The sequence below is a fragment of the Triturus cristatus genome, chromosome 1_2 (genome assembly GCF_964204655.1).
Source record: "Triturus cristatus chromosome 1_2, aTriCri1.1, whole genome shotgun sequence".
Classification (NCBI taxonomy): domain Eukaryota; kingdom Metazoa; phylum Chordata; class Amphibia; order Caudata; family Salamandridae; genus Triturus; species Triturus cristatus.
Window position 1 is genome coordinate 195,666,123 of NC_140580.1, and position 20,339 is coordinate 195,686,461.

The 20,339-nt window shown below is 43.2% G+C and overlaps 1 protein-coding gene across 1 annotated transcript in view; it reads right to left on the minus strand.

The window, feature by feature from the left end:
• Nucleotides 1-20,339, minus strand: part of SORCS3 (sortilin related VPS10 domain containing receptor 3) — a 2,496,310-nt gene that overhangs the window by 251,595 nt on the left and 2,224,376 nt on the right. Inside the window, exon 19 of the mRNA XM_085603452.1 lies at nt 13,088-13,274. Within this exon, the coding sequence (XP_085459578.1) occupies nt 13,088-13,274 (187 nt within the window). The remainder of the gene's footprint in view (nt 1-13,087; nt 13,275-20,339) is intronic.

The following is a 20,339-nucleotide window of genomic DNA, read 5'->3' on the forward strand; positions in this document are numbered from 1 at the left end:
CTGAGTGAGAAACGCACAAGAAAAAAGGATGGAGCCAAGGGACTACATGGAGCAGTGATGCTAATGCAAAAGCAAAATTCCAAAGTGAGAGAGAAGACACTACAAATTATTTCAGTGTTGTGGCAAGGGAAGCATTCGAGGAAATTATTGCTCGAAAATACGAATATGAGAAAATCAGCATACCGTATTCATACAAATACATTAAAATTTGAAGTGATAAGCTGGTAGAGGTCTCCAACCAAGCATAGTCAAACAGAGATTGAATATTAGAGGAGGAATTACATTTTTTTATACTAACGGCACAGAGCAAAATAAAAACTCCACCTGAATTGAGATCAAACTGTCACTGCAGTCTCGGCTGGCAAAGCAGAGTCGAATGGTAAGACAGTATGGGCCTTTGCGCTCAAAGAGATAATTCCTGATTTTATTTTTATTTCCTAGCTATCGTACATTTGTCCTGGTATGTGCGATGGTTTGTGTGTATAAGTCACAAATAATGTTCATGATTTTTATTGTTTTTGCCTGGGCTGGTGTCCTGGGTGTGCGTGAGGCCTTGTGATCACTTACAAAATAACACAACCTTGAAAACCAGAAGGACCCAGAGCCTGCTGGGCAAAGATGCACATTCAAAAGTTATTCTAATATTGTGAGGTTTTGGCTATACGAATTGTACCACAGGTGCTAAACACTACACACTGATTATTTTTGCGGGGTCTTTGTTAGTTCAGTTTTCTGTTCCCAGGTGTCCTTAGGCACTACTTCTACTCATGCCTCTTAAGAGATATCGAATACTTAAGAGCCACACATCCTAGATTCAAGTTTTCCTTAATCCTCACTTAATTTGCAAACCAGGCTTCAAGCAAGAAAGCTTTGTGGTTGTTAGCTAGTGTTCCAGTGATTACGCCATCGGTGCACATCAAATGTGAAATGGATCTCAATTTACATACTCAAGGTGTGGGTTGTGGTTATTGTTGGTAAAAGAATTCTGGTGCTTCCTGCGACCCTTGTTACTAACCTCTGTTGCTGATAATGAGGGATACATGCACGTCACCAGAAATCAACGAGGGGACTTGTGGAAATCTTAAAATGGGGGCACACATGGGATTTGTTGGCATCACTGACGACATTAGGGCACCCATCATTAGAGTTAGGTTGCAAAACATCCTTGTGATTGCAATATTCCAGTCAATGTAAGCTATCAGACCATAGTTCCAGTACCTATGGGCTCATTTTGACCAGCTACAGCTGGAAAAAAAACACCCATAGATTCAAGCAGAAGGTTAAACATGATGTAGTACCTTCATTGGGTTATGCTTCTGTCCAACACAGGATTGGACACTAAATGCCAGCAGGTAGGTCTGATATAAAGAGGGCAAGTGAAAGGAGTATTTCAGGTTTACCAGCAGACATGGTCCTTCGAAGTCCCTTACATTTGCTTAACTCTCTTCAGAAGTAAAGGTTGATCATAACTTAACATAAAATAGCATCCTACAACGGGTGTGTATGTAAAGTGCACATTCACCTGTAGGGAGTCGATTGCCACTATTGACAAATAGTTTTTTTTGTTTATCGTGCATATTGGTTTATTGCTGGATGATGATGAACATATCCAATAGATAGGCCCATTCTATGAGTAAAAGGGTATTTGGACATACTGGGGCCGATTCTCAGAACTAATCTGAGACAAAATCCTAAACGTACTACTTTTGGTATTCACAGAAGGCATTTAGTAGTAGTAAAGTTAGGATTCCTAACTACACTACTACTAAATCCATTTTGTGAATACCGAAAGTCGTAACGTTATGATTTTGTCTCAGTTTAGTAGTAGTAAAGTTAGGAAACCTAACTTTACTACTACAAAATGCCTTCTGTGAATACCAAAAGTAGTAAATTTAGGATTTTGTCTCAGATTACTTTTGTGAATCGGGCCCATTGTGCTTTGTTAATCCAGGTTTTATGGTTTTTGTCCCCTAAGAGATGATCCAAAAAATAATTTATTTTCCCCTCCCCTCCCTCCCTCAGCACCTTCAGGAAAACTCTCAAGACCTGGCTCTTGGCTGAACAGAGTTGCATACCCCCTCCCCCAGCACCTTGAGACCCTCATTGGTGAGAGAGAAGAGAGAAATTCTTTATTGTAAAGTTAATTAAAACCTTTACAATATACCAAGACATAGAAAATATATTTCCTTCACATACCATAGGTGAATAAATATACACAATAAACAATGCATAAAAAATTTAAAAACTAAAGAGGAATTGTTAAATTATGGTTGGGGTGTATATTATTCTTTTGTTAAATTCCCGAAATAGGATAAAAATTTAATTAGTTGGCAAATTAATTTTGGGTCCTTTGAGTCCAGACTTTTTAGTATTGCTGATCTGCAAGTGCGGATACCATTTTCATTGAATTTCCTCTTGAGCAAATCCCGGCGGTGGCATTCTAATGCCAGGCAAATGCATAATATATGTATAAAATCCTGTGCTAACGCTCCACATAGGGTACAGTCTTTTGGGCCGGGGGTCTTCCAAATAGGTTGATCAGCATTGGATGGCAGTTTCCCCATGCGCAGCTCCAGGTACTTGGTTTTTAAATGGCAGGGGAAAGCAAGGCCCAGGTATGCCGCTGGCTCCGACCTCATGTAGGATTGTAAAACCATCCATGCGTGCGTGCGCCGACTTAGGGCTGCTTTGTCATCAATCAATCAACGCGATTTTGCTGCTTTTTTCATAATCATCTGGAATGATTTCAGAGGTAGTTTCCGTTGCCAGAGATCAGCCATCTTGGTTATTTTCAAAGAAGCATTTAGGTACTTTGCGTACTGTGACATTTGGTCGTTTTGCAGGGCTTCCCAGAGTGCCAAGTTTATTTCTAGGTCACGACTTAGCCAAATTTTGTACCAAAATGTAATTGTCTCATACATTTTGCAGAGTGTTTGATGTTGTAATCCGAACTCTAGGCGTACCTGTGCTGGTGAGGCATCGCATGGCAAGCGGAATACTCTTTTGTACACTCGTGTTTGGATTTTATCTAAGATTGGTGCACTATTTCCATGGTGGACCACGCTTCCATAGGCAATAGTTGGTAATAATTTTGCTTTCATGACTGCAAGCAGTGGAGTAAACAGTAGGCCTTTTAACTGTTTTGATATACTGCCGAATGCAAACAGCAGGGCTGTTCCCTTTTTTTGGATTGCTTCATAATGCGTGACAAATGAAAACCTTCGGTCTAGACATATCCCCAAGTATTTGTAGCTATCGACTACTTCCAAAGTTGTATTGTTGATTACAAATTTCGGCTGTTTAGGCAGGCAATGTGTTATAATCATAACCTTGTTTTTTTTTATGTTTATTTCCATCCGATTAGTTTTGGCATAGTCAGCTAACTCATTGATTGATCGTTGCAGACCGATTCTCGTCTGGCTTAGGAGTACAACATCATCTGCGTAGGACAAATGTGTTAAAGGCAGTGTGCCCAGCCGAGGTGGGTGTGAATTGACCTCGTCTAGCCTTGGTGTTAGGTCGGCCATGAATAAATTAAACAAACGCGGGGCCAAGACACAACCTTGTTTTAACCCTTCGTTAGTGTGGATCTTCCTTGTGAGCCTCTGTCCATCGGCAATTTTGACCTGCATCCAGGTATTGGTATAGAGATCCATAACTGGGTTTAACATCGAGTCTGGTAATCCCTGGTGCTTCAGTTTAGCCCATAATATGTGTCGGCTAATACGGTCAAAGGCCGCTTTAAAGTCCACAAAGCATAGATGTAATGGCTGTCGCTTTCGTAGGCTTTTGTCAGCGATTAGCCCTATTGCTAGTACATTTGCGATTGTGCCCGTGCCCCGTCGAAAGCCTGACTGATTAAACAGGATTTTTTTATTTTCGTCAGACCAATTAATCAAATCGGTTAAGATCAGAGATGCATAACATTTGGCCTCTGCATCTATCAGTGCAATCAGGCGATAGTTTGCCGGATCCGTGCGCTCCCCGCCCTTATATATCGGATTAATAATTGCGCCTCTCCAGCTTTCTGGGATGCGACTGGTACTGCCAATCACCTGAAACAGACTGCAGAGCTTATTTGCCCAGTAATCAGGATCTTGTTTGTAGATTGCCTGTGGCACACCGTTCGGGCCTGGTGCACTATCAAGCCGACTTTTTTTTATGATTTGTGAAATTTCTACTTCAGAATAGACGAGAGTAGATTGTAAAGTATCTTCTTTATGCTTTTCATATGTAATGGTTGGAACGGAGGGCTGCTGATCCGCATTGTTTATTGAAAATGTTGATTTTAAGTGCTGTACCCATGCTTGCTCGGGGACACAGGTTATGTTTATGATTTTGGTGGCTCTGTTCATAGCATTCACCTGCCCCCAGAAAGCTCTAGTGTCGGATTTCTTTGCATTATGTAATAGTTTGATCCAAAAGTTATTTTCTTCAGTTTTTTTATCGATCCAGATTTGTTTTTTGTATTTTATCTTTAAAAGACGTACCTCCTTCCATAATTTAGACCGTGGGCTATGCTGTTGAGCATTTCTAAGTGCCTTTCTCAGGAGTTTTCTTAAACTTCGTGATGTATGGCTGAGATGACTGTTGGTGAGTAGCACGCTTATAATTTCCTTATTGATTGATTGAAGGTGCATTTAGATTTTATGAGTCCTTTATTTAGACCCTCCATGGAGAGTTAACAAAAATTCATTTTCATATGAGTGGGACTTACTTACTTTTCCTGTGGATAGTGTTGGATTTATGCTCTTGCACAATTAAAAATAACAACATATTTTATCCAGCAAGTGATCATTTTTTAAATATTTTACCAATGTTTGGAGGGCAAATTCTACCTCTGTTATTTACCAGATGGCTAGGTTGCTCTAGTGTCCATCAGTTTAGCTGTGAGCCGTGTTGTTCAAACCATTCGCCAATCACTGGTGAGGCCGATATTTGGATTAGAGATAGTTTACTCATAACCAGATTTCTCTTTACATGTTCAATTGTTGGTAATTTTCTTTCTATGCCCTCCCCTGGAATACAAATAGGCAAAGGACTTGCACAGGGGGTATCCTCTGTACTTATGCTTTACATATGAGTGTTGAATGCACATATACTTTTCAAAATAAATATTTGGTGAATGGGTGTTAGAAATATGTTCTGCCCCAATTGTATACCACACCTTAAGCTAATTTGTTTCCACTGTTCAGCTTTGTATTTTGAAGCCCTCCTAAGAGGCCTCAGCACTTGATGTCATTTTAAAATGTCATTCCCTTTCCTTTTGCAGCTCTTGTTATCATAGCATAGATACAGTGTGACATTTTACTGTCCATCAAACTAACGATGGAACACTAAGTATTTACAACCAGGGCAATAGAAGCAGGTTGTAGGTGGGCAGTGTCACTCTAGCCATATCGCATGTGTGCCTGCAGGATGAGACTAAAAAGTATGTAACTATTTCTCCCCATTGTCTGACGCTACATCATTTGGGTTATTGCCAGCAGAGCAGATATAATTTCAAAAAGAAGGTAACTGACCATTTCCTAATTGATATGTCCATTGTTTTGTTTCCCTATTTTTAATGGTGGTTATTGGTGTCAATTTAGGAAACATTGCTGTTCACAGCCAAACATTTCATATAAAAAAAACCTTAATATTATTGCATCATTTAGAGTCGCTTATCAAAGAACACAATTTGTATTTTATCCAGCAAGTGATTTTGTATAAATTACATCAAATGCTGGAAGAAAGAGCACGTTGTAGATGAGTTCTGGTGGCAAGAGAATTCCAACAGTAGGTAGGAACTCAGAGGAGCTAATTTCTACACTTTACAAGGAGAATTGATTTGGACATCCAAACACATCCCACTGTTAACCGTTGAGTTTGCTGGATGTTTAGTCTGCATTAACCAGATACGGGGGTAACTGCCATAAGTTCCTCTGAGAGATGCGAAATATCATTGGAGTCCATGGTGTGATAATAATGCCCATCAAATGACTTGATCTCCAAAGAAGAACTCTGTCTTCTTGGATTGTACAAGATATAGCCTCTGATAGGTTGTACTACTGAATAGCGATCACCAGAACATCGAAGGACAACATTTTGAAATGTAAGTACATACAGAGAAATACCGATTTATTATTCCTAACTCCACACCCACATACCTTGAATATATATATTCACTGAAAAAAACAGAGGTTACAGGGACGTTATAGTTAGGATATAGAATTTAAAAACCTTAGAAAGTCACTGAAAAAAAACAAGGTTATAGGGACGTTATGGTTAGGCCTAGATCTCATGTGCACAAAACTAGTGAAATTCAGCAGCCATTGTTAACTAAGCTAACTAAATATAATGTACGCCTCCGCAATGCACTGCTTATCAATCAATCATGCAGGGAATTGTAAGCGCGATACTCACCCGTGAGGGTCTCAAGGCACTGAGGGGGTTCCGCAGATCTGTTTAGCCAAAGAGCAGGTCTTGAGGGTCTTCCTGAAGGTGTTCAGGGAGGGAGCATGTCTGATGTCTGCCAGTAGCTCGTTCCAGGTCTTGGCTGCAATGTGAGAGAAGGATCTTCCACCTGCTCTGGCTCTGTGGATGTGAAGGGGTTTCGGCCAGTGCGAGGTTGGAAGATCGGAGGTTTCTTTTGGGTACGTGGAAGTTGATTCTGTCGTTGAGGTATTTGAGTCCGTTGTTGTGCAGGCATTTGTAGGCGTGAGTGAGGATTTGGAAAGTGACTCTTTTCTTCACTGGGAGCCAGTGGAGACTTCGTAGGTGTTGGCTGATGTGTTCGTGTCGGGGGTTGCCGAGGATGTGTCTGGCGGCGATGTTCTGTATTGTCTGGAGTCTGCGGAGTAGGGATGTGTTGATGCTAGCGTAGAGTGCGTTTCCATAGTCCAGTCTGCTGGTGATGAGTGCGTGGGTGACTGTCTTCCTTGACTCAGCGGGGATCCACATGAAGGTCTTGCGGAGGATGCGGAGGGTGTTGAAGCAGCTGGAGGTGACGGCGTTGGCCTGTTGGTTCATGGTGAGTGATGAGTCGAGTATGATGCCGAGGTTCTCTGTGTGGTCTGAGGGGGTACGTGGGCTTCCGAGGGCGGTCGGCCACCAGGTGATGTCCCATGCAGAAGGGGTTGTACCAAGGACAAAGACTTCTGTCTTCTCTGCATTGAGCTTCAGGCAGCTGTTGATCATCCAGACTGCGAAGTCTTGCATTACTTTCTGAAAGTTGAGTTTGGCAGTGGTGGGGTATTTGGTGAGGGAGAGGATGAGCTAGGTGTCGTCAGCGTAGGATACGATGTTGAGGCCGTGTTGTCGATCGATGGCTGCGAGGGGGCCATGTAGATGTTGAAGAGGGTGGGGCTCAGGGATGAACCCTGTGGGACTCCGCAGGTGATTTTTGTGGGGTCGGAGAGGAAGGGTGGGAGTCTGATCCTTTGGCTTCTTCTGGTGAGGAATGATCGGATCCAGTCCAGGGCTGTTCCTTGTATGCCTGCATCATGTAGTCTGGCGACTAGTGTGCGGTGGGAGACGGTGTTGAAAGCCGCTGATAGGTCCAGGAGGGTGCGGATGTCATCTGTGGCAGTGAGTAGGGCGGGTTCTGTGCTGTGGTTGCTTCGGAATCCGGATTGGGATGGGTCAAGGATGGCGTTCTCTTCAATAAATCATTTCAGTTTCCTGTTGACTGTTTTCTCTGCAACTTTGGCTGTGAAGGGGAGGAGCAAGATGGGCCGATAGTTCTTGAGGTCAGTGAGGTCAGCTGTGGGCTTCTTCAGCAGGGGTCTGACTTCTGCACGCTTCCAGTCATCTGGGAAGGTGCCTGTTTTGAAGGTGGTGTTGATGGTGCATTGTAGTTCGGGTGCGATGGCGGCCGCGACTCTGTGGTAGACGTGAGGGGGCAGGGGTCGGTTGGGGCCCCTGAGTGGATGCTTTTCATGGTTGAGGCGGTGTCTTCAGCCGTGATCAGTGTCCAGTTGGATATGGTGGGCTGGCTGGTGTTTCTGGGGGGCGGGGGGCCGCCTGTGGCTCCTGGTGGATGGTTGATGAAGTTGTCGCAGAGATTTTTGATCCTGAGGTGGAAATAGGTTCCAAGCTTGTTGCAGAGGTCTTGGGATAGGGTGATGTCTTTCGCTTCACTGCGTGGGTTGGTGAATTCTTGAATGACACTGAAATGTTCTTTGGAGTTTGTGGAGTTGGCCAGGATTTTGTTGTGGATGAAGTTCCTGTTGGTGGCTCTGATCTGGTTGTGGTAGTCCGTCATGGTGTCCTTGTAGGTGGTGTGGTTCTCGGTTGTCTTGGTGTTTATCCAGTTCTTCTCCAGGAATCTGCAGGTGCATCTGGCTTCTTGGAGAGCGGTGGTGAACCAGGCAGCTTTCGTGGGGCGTTGTGTGTCGAAGTTGCGTAGCGGGGTGAGCTCGCCTGCGCAGTTGGAGATCCAGGTGTGGAGTTCTCTGGCTGCGTCATTTGTGTCGGGGGGCCCAGGTGTGGTTGTCTTGGGTGAGGGTGGAGTTAAGTTGCTCGTCAGTAACCAGTTCCTACGTGGTGGGCGTTGGGCTGGTTTGGGTGCCTTGGGTTTGTTGATGGCGAAGTGTACGCAGTAGTGGTCAGTCCATGGCGACTGCGTTGTGTGGCTGAATTAGACGCTGTTTCCTGCCGCGAAGATGGGGTCGAGGGTGTGTTCTGCTCTGTGGGTCGATGTGGTGATGAGTTGTTTAAGTTCGATGCTGGTGAGGTTGTCACGAAGGATAGTAGAGTTGGGGTCACTGGGGTTGTTGAGGTGGAAGTTCAGGTCTCCAATGAGTATGTACTTTGTTGACGCGATGGCGTGGGGTGTGATGAAGTTGGTAATGGTGGTGGCGAAGGGTGTTCGGGGGCCGGGGTGTCTGTAGACGAGGGTTCCTCGGAGTGTGGCTTTGGGGGTGGTCTGGATCTGGTAGTGCAGGTGTTCAGCGGTGGGGAAGGTTTTGCTAGAGGTGGTGAGGTGGAGGGTGCACTTGTAGGCAATGGCAAGCCCCCTCCTTGGTGGTTGAGGTGGTCTTTCCTCTGGATCTTGTATCCATCTGGGATGGCAGTTCTGATGTCAGGGGCGGAGGATGTGTTGGTCCAGGTCTCTTTGAAGAAGGAGATGTCGGGCGAGAGAGAGTCGAGTAGGTTCCAGATTTCCATGGTGTGTTTGTTTATGGAGCGTACGTTGAAGAGGATGCATTTTAGGGTGTCGCAGGTGCTGGTGTCAGCGGTGTTGGAGGCCGGGGTGGCGGTGAGGGTCTGGTGGCAGTGGAGGCAGGAGAACTAGCTGTGGGTCATATTCAGTGAGGCCTGTTGGCATTCTGTAAGTCTTCCAGGGTTGAGTGCGAGGAGGGTGGTGGTGTCGTAGCGATGGGTAGTGGGAGTTCCAGGGTTCCTGGTGTTGGCCACGGTCGTGTCCCGGACGGGCGCAGATGGGCTTGCCTTTGGCGCACCAGTGGTGCGTCCGTTGCACGTGGCCGCCATTAAGTAGGGGAGGTGGGAGGGAGGAGAGGCTGGGAGGTGGGAGCGGGGGAATTCCGGGGGGGGGGGATTCTGGGGGAGGGGCCGCAGGGGCGACAAAAGGCAAAAGGAACAGGCAGGCACGAGAAAATAAAAACAGTGGTGGAATTAGAGCAAGACACAGATGGGCACAATAACTGTGGCACAAAAGGGAAAAATTAAGGCAAAAAAATGCTGAGAAAGGTTACAGTGGTTGCAGTCAGTCTGGTCCCAGTTGGAGTGGGCAGCAGGCGCAGGGGTGGGCAGCAGCCTTGAACCTCCCAAGGAGGAGGTCGGGTCTGGATGGCAAAAGACAGGACAGCGGAGCTACGGGGAGAGAGTGGACCTAGACCGAGGATCTGAGGTCTTACTGCTTATGACCTCACATATTACATCACTCATGACATGGTCAGCGACATCACTGAAAACATCAATCATGACATCTCCAATGACATCGCTGATGATGTCATCCACAGAAGCACTCAGACTCCCACCCACTTCACTGAAGAAACTCTCATACACCGACTCACATGCCCACACAACTACTCACATACCCATTCACAGACCCTTCCAAGTACTCACACAACCACTCACTTCATAGAGCTACTCCTACAACCAGTCACTTACCCATATAGCCACTCACATAGGCACACAATCATCCATATAGCTACTCACACACCCATGTATTCACCTATACAGCCACTCAGAAACCCACTCACTCACCCATAGATCCTCTTAACACAGCCATTCACTCACCCATACAAACACTCACACACTCACTCACTCACTCACCCATGCAACCACTTATACACCCATTCACACATCCATATCAGCACTACACACATCTGCTCACTCACCCATACATCCATTAAGACAGGCACTTATTCTACAATACAGCCACTCACACACCAACTCACTTAACCAAGCAGCCACTCAAACAGCCACTCACTCACCCATACAACCACTTACATAGCCAGTTACTCACTCATACAGCTATTCAGACACCCACTCACTCACTTACCCATACAGTTACTTACACACCCACTCACCCACCCATACAGCCACTCACTAACCCATACTGCCACTGACACACCCATTCACTCACCAATACATTCACTCCCTCAACCATTCACTCACCCACACAGCTACTCACACACCTACTTAAATACCCATGCAGCCACTCACATACCCACTCACACACCCATAGAAGCACTCCGACACAGATACACACACTCACACAGCCACCCACATAATATATGTTAGACTTAGCATCACTCATTAGTAGTATAGAAAGTGTACTATTTTACCTTTTGTAGTGCCTTGGTAAATATGTTTAATGCTCATAATCTTGTAAAAACACTCACCATTCTTTTAAAATGTTTGGCCCTAGAAAGGTGGTGGCCCCTGAGGCCAAGGGGGGTCTGCGGGCTCCCCATTGGGTGCTATTTAGCCCCCAGCAGGTGGTGGTTCCCAGTACTAATAGAGCCTGAGGAGGGGTGACCCTTTTTGCGCCCCTCTTTTTTTGTTTAATAAATGCCCCCAGGACCTGGCAAATCGAGGGGCTTCATGAAAAACTAGTGCAAGATCCTGTGCCTTTTAAAAAAAAAAGATTTACACGGATTCGCAGCTCTCTGTTATATTCAGAGGACAGTTGAACTTTAGAATTACCCCAGTTTGGATCACTTTTTAATTTGTAATGTTTTGACTCTTACAGTGCCCTCCGTGAGACACCTACATTGTACATAGGAAAAGTAGATTTTGTTTTGCAGCAATTTTTCTTAATGAAATTAGTTACTTGAGAGGAATTGTAATGTAATCATTTGGTAAACCCAAAGCTGAAGTCTGGTTTTAAAATTTAATTGGATGCATTTTTTCTTAAAAGTGTTTAGACGGATGCTTGTCTTCTGCTGAATGCAACACAATGGGCCCCGATTATGATGTTGGATGGACTGCCACCGATGGCCTGTCGGTGGCAGCCCGTCCGACATCTGGTGCCACATTCTGACCGCCACATTATAATGTGCAGTGGTAGGAGACACAAACTTATGCTTTCGACGCTCGTCCGACCATCGGTCGGAACATAATACCCTACAATGGGGTGGTGTCAGCTCATGCACCACCATTGGGATAATGATGGCCCATTCCGACTTCCTTTTCATGGCAGTCCGACCGCCATCAAAAGGCATCCGTCATGGGACTTTGGGGGCCCCTAGCAGGGCCCCATCTCCTGAGGGCCTCTGCTATGGGCCCAGTGAGGCACCTGTGGTGCCCCCCAAACATCCATGTGCCAGGCAGCACCTGGCACATGGGGCATGGATATTTGCAAACATCTGTCTTTCTATTGTGGCTTGTGCTGCAGCCCTTTTAGAGCTGCAGCACAAGCCGCAATGGAAAAAGTTATGATTCCGACCGCCTACACAGCGGCTGTATCATAATTAGGGGGTGGAACCTCTGACTACTTGTCGGTCAGCCCTAATTTCGCTATGATGTCAGTCGGACAAAATGAGTCCCCATATGTCACAGACTATGTTACTCTTGTGGGGTTTCAAGTGACAGTGTTAAAAAAATGGTGTTTCTGTGCTTCCATGCGATACAATGTCTTTGTTTATGAATGTCATTTAAAATATGATATGCTGTGTGTGTATAGCTTTCTTTCATTTGAAAGACCTTCCCTTTTTATATTGCGAGAATCTATTTTGTATCAACGTGTGATTAAAAGTAAAAATAGCAACACTAAATTGATACAGAATGTTCAGCATAATGCCACATGATTTGGCTTTCTTTGCGGACTGCCACAAAATTCTGGGCCAGATGTATTAAGCATTTTAACAGCTGCAAATTCTCTAATTCTGCATGAGCAGCCATTAAAATGATTTTTCTTATGCACTACTCCCATTTTATTATTCATATTTTTTTTTTAACTCCTAAAATGGGATTTTAAATGTATACTGATTTTGGATCGGGAAGGAGCGTGTTGTAGGTGCCCATTCAAAATAGCGTATTTGTATCTAATGTATCAATCTAAATCTGGCTACAAAACATTTATATTTTACTAACACCTCAAAGGATTAATATTCAAGAGGATGGTCAGACTGCAACCCATTACGATACGGATCAATTTTAGACCCACCCTATTATTACATATGTTGGTTCTTAAAAATCTGTACCGGTCGCAAAGTGACCAATATTTTGTGACCAGATATTTGTTTATCTGGCACTTGGTCTTGCTTTGCTGCATCAATCCAGTGGTCCTGTATAACATGCTTTTATTGCATTTACTGCAAGATCCCCTGCCTTTTCCCATTCAGTCTACAATAAAATAAATTAGAGATGAGTTAAAATTCAGAGCACCCTGACTGATTGGTATTATTGGTATTTCAGAAAGAGATTAATGATACCATTTTCATTAAGGAAGGCATTGTGTTTCCACCCTTGTTGCCTGGTCAGTCCCATATGGGAGAGACGCACCAGTAGAAAAAGATTAGTCCTTGATAGAAATCTGGGTCATATGTTTTTAAGTTAAGTTTGATTTCTTCTTTATGGTTAATGGGGTTACAGCGACATTTTTATATCTTTACACTTTAGGTGGTCTACTTACAAGTGACATGTAGGAAGAGGATCGCACTGTCGGAGCCTACATGGTTTTCTGCATAAGCCAAAACCTGAAATATTCCAGTGCTCTTGTAGATGTGTTTGATACCATCCTCCACCTGGCTGAAATTAGCATAGGACACTGCAATACCATCCCCGAAATCAAACTGAATGTTCGTCCTCTGGAGATCTCCCTGCAAGAAAGAGAAATCATTGCTTTATGAACATGTCACTGAGCATACTGATAAAGTTGATTGATCAAGTATTGTCTTCTAGTGGCATAGCAAGGGGGGCCGGTCCACCCTGGGCGGCACAAGTTTTGGGGCCGGCGGCCTCTCCCCTTGTTCTTACCTGCACCCATCACGGGCGGCCACCAAAGGAATTGCCTTCAGCCAAACCCCCCTGCTCTTACATATGGCTGCCGCAGGGATCACCACGGGCGGCAAAACGTCTAGCTACGCCACTTTTGTCTTCTCACGCTTCTCAGATTAAAATGGCTGGTCCATGTTTCGCCTCATTAGAGGACACTTGAAACTAAACAACACAGCCAAGACTTTGGTCTACTGTGTGTTACACTGTTGTAATGGGTACAAGAAAAGCAACATTTTACAAGAAGCAATACCAGACTGAACTGCAACAAAGCAAATCTTTGACGTAGTTCAATATCACCAAAAATGAAGCTGCAAAATTATCAAATCCACATGCAAGTGCACCAAACAGAATCTACTATGGAGAATAGGTGTTCTCAACTTAAGAATTAGCATGCAACTTCAAAAAGAGAACATGCTTTGGGAGCAATAAATAGAACCTCCAACATGATATCTAGCATATCGCTTTGTCTTTTATGAATAAACCCACGTTTTGAAAAGCTTCTTCCTTGCCATAATTTGTGTATTTGATATATACTTGTTTCTGTAGTTTTGTTTCTTTGCGTTTCATGCATCAAAGCACAGCAATTTTGGTTGCTGCACTGCATTGCATGAAAACTTAGTAAATTTGCCACAAAGGGTCTTATTGCAAAAGTCACAATTCACCCACATATTAATATGAAGATAATTGGTTTGTCACTCCACGCAAAAAGTAAACCATGTTGGTTTGAAATCCTGCATGGTCAGCAGATCTTCTTCACTTCAGTTGTATTCACAATATGCCTAATTTGCTAACCTTGGGCTAGATGTATGACCAATACTAATTGTGATTACCAAATAGAGATCTTTTGTGAATCACCATTTGGTACTCTCTATCGTAAACGCTATCACTAATGTACAAAAAGGTTATTTAGCACCTATTTCTTAAATAGTGATTCTCAGTGGGTCGCAAATAGAACTACCTTATGAATATTAATGAGGTAGGTCGCAATTTGTGATCCACAATGATTCGCTGCCATCACTGTGACGGTGGCCAGCTGGGGTCAGCAGACCACCGTGTCTGTGATTACTTTTAAATAAAGCAATGTTTTTTTCTATAAAAGCAGCCCTTATTCCTTAAAGGAAAAAAGGATGCATTTCAAAAGAAAAAAGTGAAACATTTAAGTAGACAGTGGTCTCTTGGATCACTGCCTGATCCCCAAAAATATTTTTCAACCATTCTCAAAGACGACGGAGTCCGGAGTCCCTTAGGGACCACCTCCCATTCGCGAATGGGTAAGCACCAACTTTAAATTGGCTGTAAAGTGTGAATGTTTTGCGATCACATTTTGGTCACAAAACATTCATACCTAGCAATGCGAATTTGTATTTAGAAGGGACACCCTAAACACGCCCCTTCCAAATACCGATTTGCAAACCCAAATTGTAATTCAGTAACAAATATTGAATTGCAATTAGAGCCTTTTTACATTTGAAAATGCCTTTTTGCATTCTCAAACGGTCCTGTTTTGCGAATAAAGACATTTGTGATCACAAAAAAGCTTTGTATATCTAGCTCTAAGTACTTTAAATGGACTGGGGTCACAATGTAACAAAATATAGAACGTTTTGGAAATGACATTGGGGAGGGCATGCAGTGGTTAACTGAACCACTTTCTGCACTTGCCAATATCGGTAACCTACACAGTGTAAGGTGTCAACATTTTTGGCTAAAGGAGGCCTAATAAATATGGTGTACAATAATCACATTCCTCTGATGGTGAAAATTCAGAATGCCCTTAGTAGTTGGTTCCATCTTAAAATTTCCCTTTGTGGCAGAGGATATGCTGTGAAGATGGTTGTGGCCTTCTGGTACAGTGATCTTTGCGGTATTTTCCAACTTCTAATGCACAAATCTAATCCATCAATATTTAGTGCAGATATTAAACAATGCATAGAGTGAGGAAAGAAACTGTGGAGGCTTAAACCTTGCAAATTACAGGCACATACAGGCAAGAGGCCTTCAGAAGCACTCCATAGACTCATCCTACCTGGCTCACCAATCATCTCACTTAAGATTTAAAAAGAAATGTGCTCAATGTTGCAACATCTTCAAAGTGGTGATCACAGCAAAGAGTCTGTTGTCTAGTTTGGGAGGATTATCCTTAATCTATGAAAATAGAGCTACATCGGGACAACGCTGTAGTTTGCAACAGACTATTCATCCTGAGGTAAGTTCATATATCTCTTAGAGCAGATCTGTTCTATAGTACCATTATGTCATTATGATATCATTCTGATTGGAAATGCTACTGTTAATTGGGGCTGGTGGGTCACCAGAGGGATCACGAGTCTATATTAGATGTTTACAGAGTGTTCTTTACCTTCAAATTGGTCCTTGCTAGGAACTGGACAATTCCACCAATTCATGCTACAAATCAAATACTCTGACGAATAATGGAGTACTTTACTACTTACATGGTAAATATATTAAAGAAGCCTTTCTGAACTTGTTCTAAGATGTTGCACAACTGGTACTGTTCGCCCCTTAGAATGCAGAAAGCAGGTCTGCGTTCTCACTCAAAATGCTGGTGATCCTGCAGGCTTCAGAGTTGTGACCTGCTCCATGTGACCTTTATCATGCTCTGCCATTGTGAACTATCAGTCAAATGTAGGGGACAAGCAGACCAACACCAGCGAGATTGTGTCTATACCACCTGTACAGATAGCACAGCTTCACAACATTAAAAGTATCATTGGTCTATCCCTTCATAGGCAAAGGTGGTTAACTATGGCATTGGTAGTTGCTAATATTTGTATCATGAGACATTGTAGGAATGCTACACTGCCTTATCAGGCTGAATGGCTGGGTAAATTGCTGAAAGTAGTCAACTAGCGAGTGTGAAATAAAGTTTAAGATCAAGCTGCGATATTTTTGTGAAATTAGAACTCTTTTTTTCCACCAGCAGTTGCTGCTCTTGCGGTGCCGGATGTCTAGATGGAGGAGTTTATCTTGCCATGACATTTCATATAGGATATTTTCCTTTTATTGTATGTGTTCTGAATGCACTTCTATTGTTTCTTGACCCCTTCAGTCATGAAACGATGACAGTTGTATCCCACCAGAAGGGCTTAGAATGTACCGCGCCATTTGCAGTTTATCTACTGTCTGTCTTGTTCATACACCAGATCACAGCTGTCACATAGATGCAGAGAAACCATTGGGGTCTGGTGCTGTTTTACACCAATTCCCAATATGCCCGAGTCATGTAGGTGTCATGATTGATACATTGCTCATACTAACTACTTTTTACAATCTCCACTTCCCTCTGTTGTATTAATTTGACTGTGTGTTCTATATTGAGGCAGGGTATTTGACACTTGATTAATCTTAGCTTTTCTCAGGATGTTGATTATATACAGAACTTGACTGGTATTTCTCTACAATTTATGCTTGTATATTGTATGTAACATTGTGAGAAACCATGTTTTTTTTAAGTGTCCCCCCCACTTCTTGCCCCCATTTTGACTACTAGATGCTGGTTGTCTGACTCTGATTGTGCCTTAGTCTCTGCTAATCAGACCCTGGGCCTGTGCTCTGATTAAAAGTTCATGGTAATTAGGTATAATTACAATTGGTACTGACAACCTACCTGTAAGTTCCTTGTATATGGTATGGCATATAGGCTTAGAGGCCCAGCAGATTTAATATACTTAAGTGTGCACTGCTGTGCTACCTGCTTTCATTTTAAAGGTTTAAAGGCAGCCTTGCTTTGCAGGCTACTTTTAAAAGTAAATTATTCAAATTTGACTTTGGAAATAAAGGAGCTTCCAAATTCTCAAACAACCTTATTGTTACCAATAAGTTACCCTAAGGTCTCCCCTCGGTGTCCCAGGGGTAGGGTGCCTAGTTACTATAAGCAGGGACATTATAACAGATGCCTTACATGCCCTGGTGAGGGAAGAACTGCCAATGATATTTTCCACATTGTAGTGATTGGCTCCACAGGCTAACATGGGAATACTTTAATAAAGTATACTTGCTGAAAGAAAGATGCTAAAAATATACTTCAAAGCAGAATAATTCCAACTACTTGCCACTGTTAGATTTATTATAACTACGACAGAAAATAAGTTATAGAACTTTCTTTTCTGATGAGGCACAATTCATCTTTCCAGCTGCCCTTCTCTGATTGGCCAGTCTCTGCCAGGCTGAGCTCAGCTGCCTTCATGAGGTGTGAAGTGGTCTGACTAGAGACAAGGAACATTCTGTGGGAGGAGAACTGCAGCTGTAGAGCAAAAGGCAGGATGGGGTGGAGTAGCCAAGCTGGTCTTTAAAGAGGGAATGACAGTTTAGTTGAGCACAGGCTTAAACCCACATCCTGCACCACCAGATTCACATGAGCTCCTGTACTGAGATGAGCAGAGCAACTGGAAGGGAGTGGTAGGGAAACTTAGCCATGCCAGTGGGATGGTTTATCCCGATCTTAACCTCCAGGTTAGAGTTTCTCGATTTTGGATTTTGGAAGAATAGTGCGTTCTGGTTCAAGAATATTGCAAACTTTGGGGGAGATGTTCATACCTGAGGGTGGCACCCAGCACCCCATTGGTCAGAGGTGCCTGCTTGCTTGTCACCCAGGAACTGTGAATAAATATGGGAGCATTGCCCAGCAACTCAGATTGCCGCCTGAAACAGCAAGGAGTAGAAGGACTGCCCTGCTGGAACCCTGATCTTAATCCAAACGATTGCACTATGAAGGACTGCACCTACTGAGTATCTGAGACCACAGCCCTAAGGACTTTGCCTGGCTTCACAAGGATTAGGAAGTGGACTCCTTAATTTTTGCAGGTTGTATTTTCACCCCTCTCTTCTATTCTATTCCAGATTTTCTTTCTGTGAAAATTCATCTAGGAGATGTTCCCCGACAGGCCATGGTATACGCGAACTCGAAGGAAATTAAATTCAGGCACAGACATTTCACATCAATTAAACTCAGTCAACAAGGCATTCTCTCAAGCCACCAAGATAAAGATGACCCTCATAATTTCTATTTTGAAACTGATTAAACTAACCACCCAGTTCTCTGTTCACCTCTGAGGTCGGAAGAGGATGGCAAGCTTGATCAAGGAATCGCATTGTGTAATTTTCAATACCAAGGAGCCAGAGGTAGAAGTAGAAACTTGTCAGACCAAGTTCTAAGTAGCTTCTATAATATGCCCTAATTCAGGCACTGGCCGTACTGCTAACTCTTGAATGGGGTCAAAGACCATGGTTTTTAAGGTTCAAGAGGCAGCCAGACTTTAACCTCTGCATATACTGACCTGAATTTGTGTAATGAAGTGGAACGCTGAAGAAAGGTGGGACAATGTGCAGATTTATCTAAAAAATACTACTAAGAATTCATTCAGCCTACAAGCCAACTGTAAGAATCCAGGGAGATTTTGTTATTGGGAGAGAGAGAAAGGAGCATGGAGTGAAAAAAGGTTTAAAAAAAAAACACATACTCTCCACTTTAGGTGCAAACCCTTATTGAAACACACAGAAGGACAAATCTTGCTGTTCATTCTGCTGGAATCACCACAGTTCAGTGCCAGGGTTCTACTGAAGGCCACAGGAACATGACATGAATGTTCAACCTCAGTCGGGCTTGAAAAGGAACCCACAAATCCTTAAAGCCTCAGTCCTCCTGTTGCTGCACAGGATAGTTTTTATTTGCAAACCGGACTCATTTGAAAAAATGGAAAAAGGTGCCAAAAAATTTACAGTGTGCATATCAATGACTCAGACTAGCACCCTGATGTCTCACAAAGACGGTCATTTGCATACTTTTCAATATTCCTTAGGAGACAGCAAAAAGGAGTTGGACGGAAGAATCATCTGCTGAAACATACTTCCACATCACAGCTACCTTTCCATGCAGGATTCACATGTTTGAACACATCAGCAGACATACTGAAGATCAGATTGTATGCTGCTCAGCCTATCATGGTCAGTGGGTCTCATCTTTTTAATTTTCTGTGTCTCAGAGCGCAAAAACCGAGGAAATCATGTTGTATCTTTATAGTGATTCGCATTTGGATTCATACCCATATGCATGATGCTAAACGAACCTGATGGCATGCAAAGTTAATAAAGGACTTCCAGCGCAACTGTCATCCTGTCCATGTACAGGGAATATAGTACCATCATTCATGAACCACATACTTTTACACACTCAACATGGCCCCGGCAAAGTGCAAGAGTGTGATGCATCTCTTTCTCCTTGGCCTGCTGATCACAGCCAGCAAGACATATGGATAATATTAAATGCCTACTTCTGCTTGTTTGCACCACCTCACATCAAAGGAAGTATGAACCATTCAACTTTCTCTATTTATGGTTGCCACCCTAAATTTCAATTGCAATAGATCAATCCCACATAATCTGAATCCTGCAAATTCAGGGGATCCACTCAAATCTGTACTGTGCAATTACGCATCATCCCCAACTGACCATCTCAAATCAAGCATTATGACCAGCAAAGAATAACGTAACTGGGTGGAGTAAGGCTCTACACTAGAGGAGAAATATTGTACCAAAGCACATTTGTGGCCATATACTGGGGAAAAAGGGAGGATTACAGGATTGCCACCCGCTTTAAATGGTTGGAATTGCAACATTTTTGATTTGTTGTCGGTAAACATTACAAACATGGTTGCTTTATTCAGTTACCAATATGGTTAGTGAAGATTTAGGCTTATATTCACAATTAAGTGTATCTGCTCTGCTACCATTTTTAACAATTAATATGCACACTGTCTACCCCATAGGCTGTTCGAGTGCTCCGAATTAATCATAGAATGACAATGTAGCACTTTATAAAACTCTGAAAAAATATAAATCTAATAAACCACTAACTACAACTTTTTTGT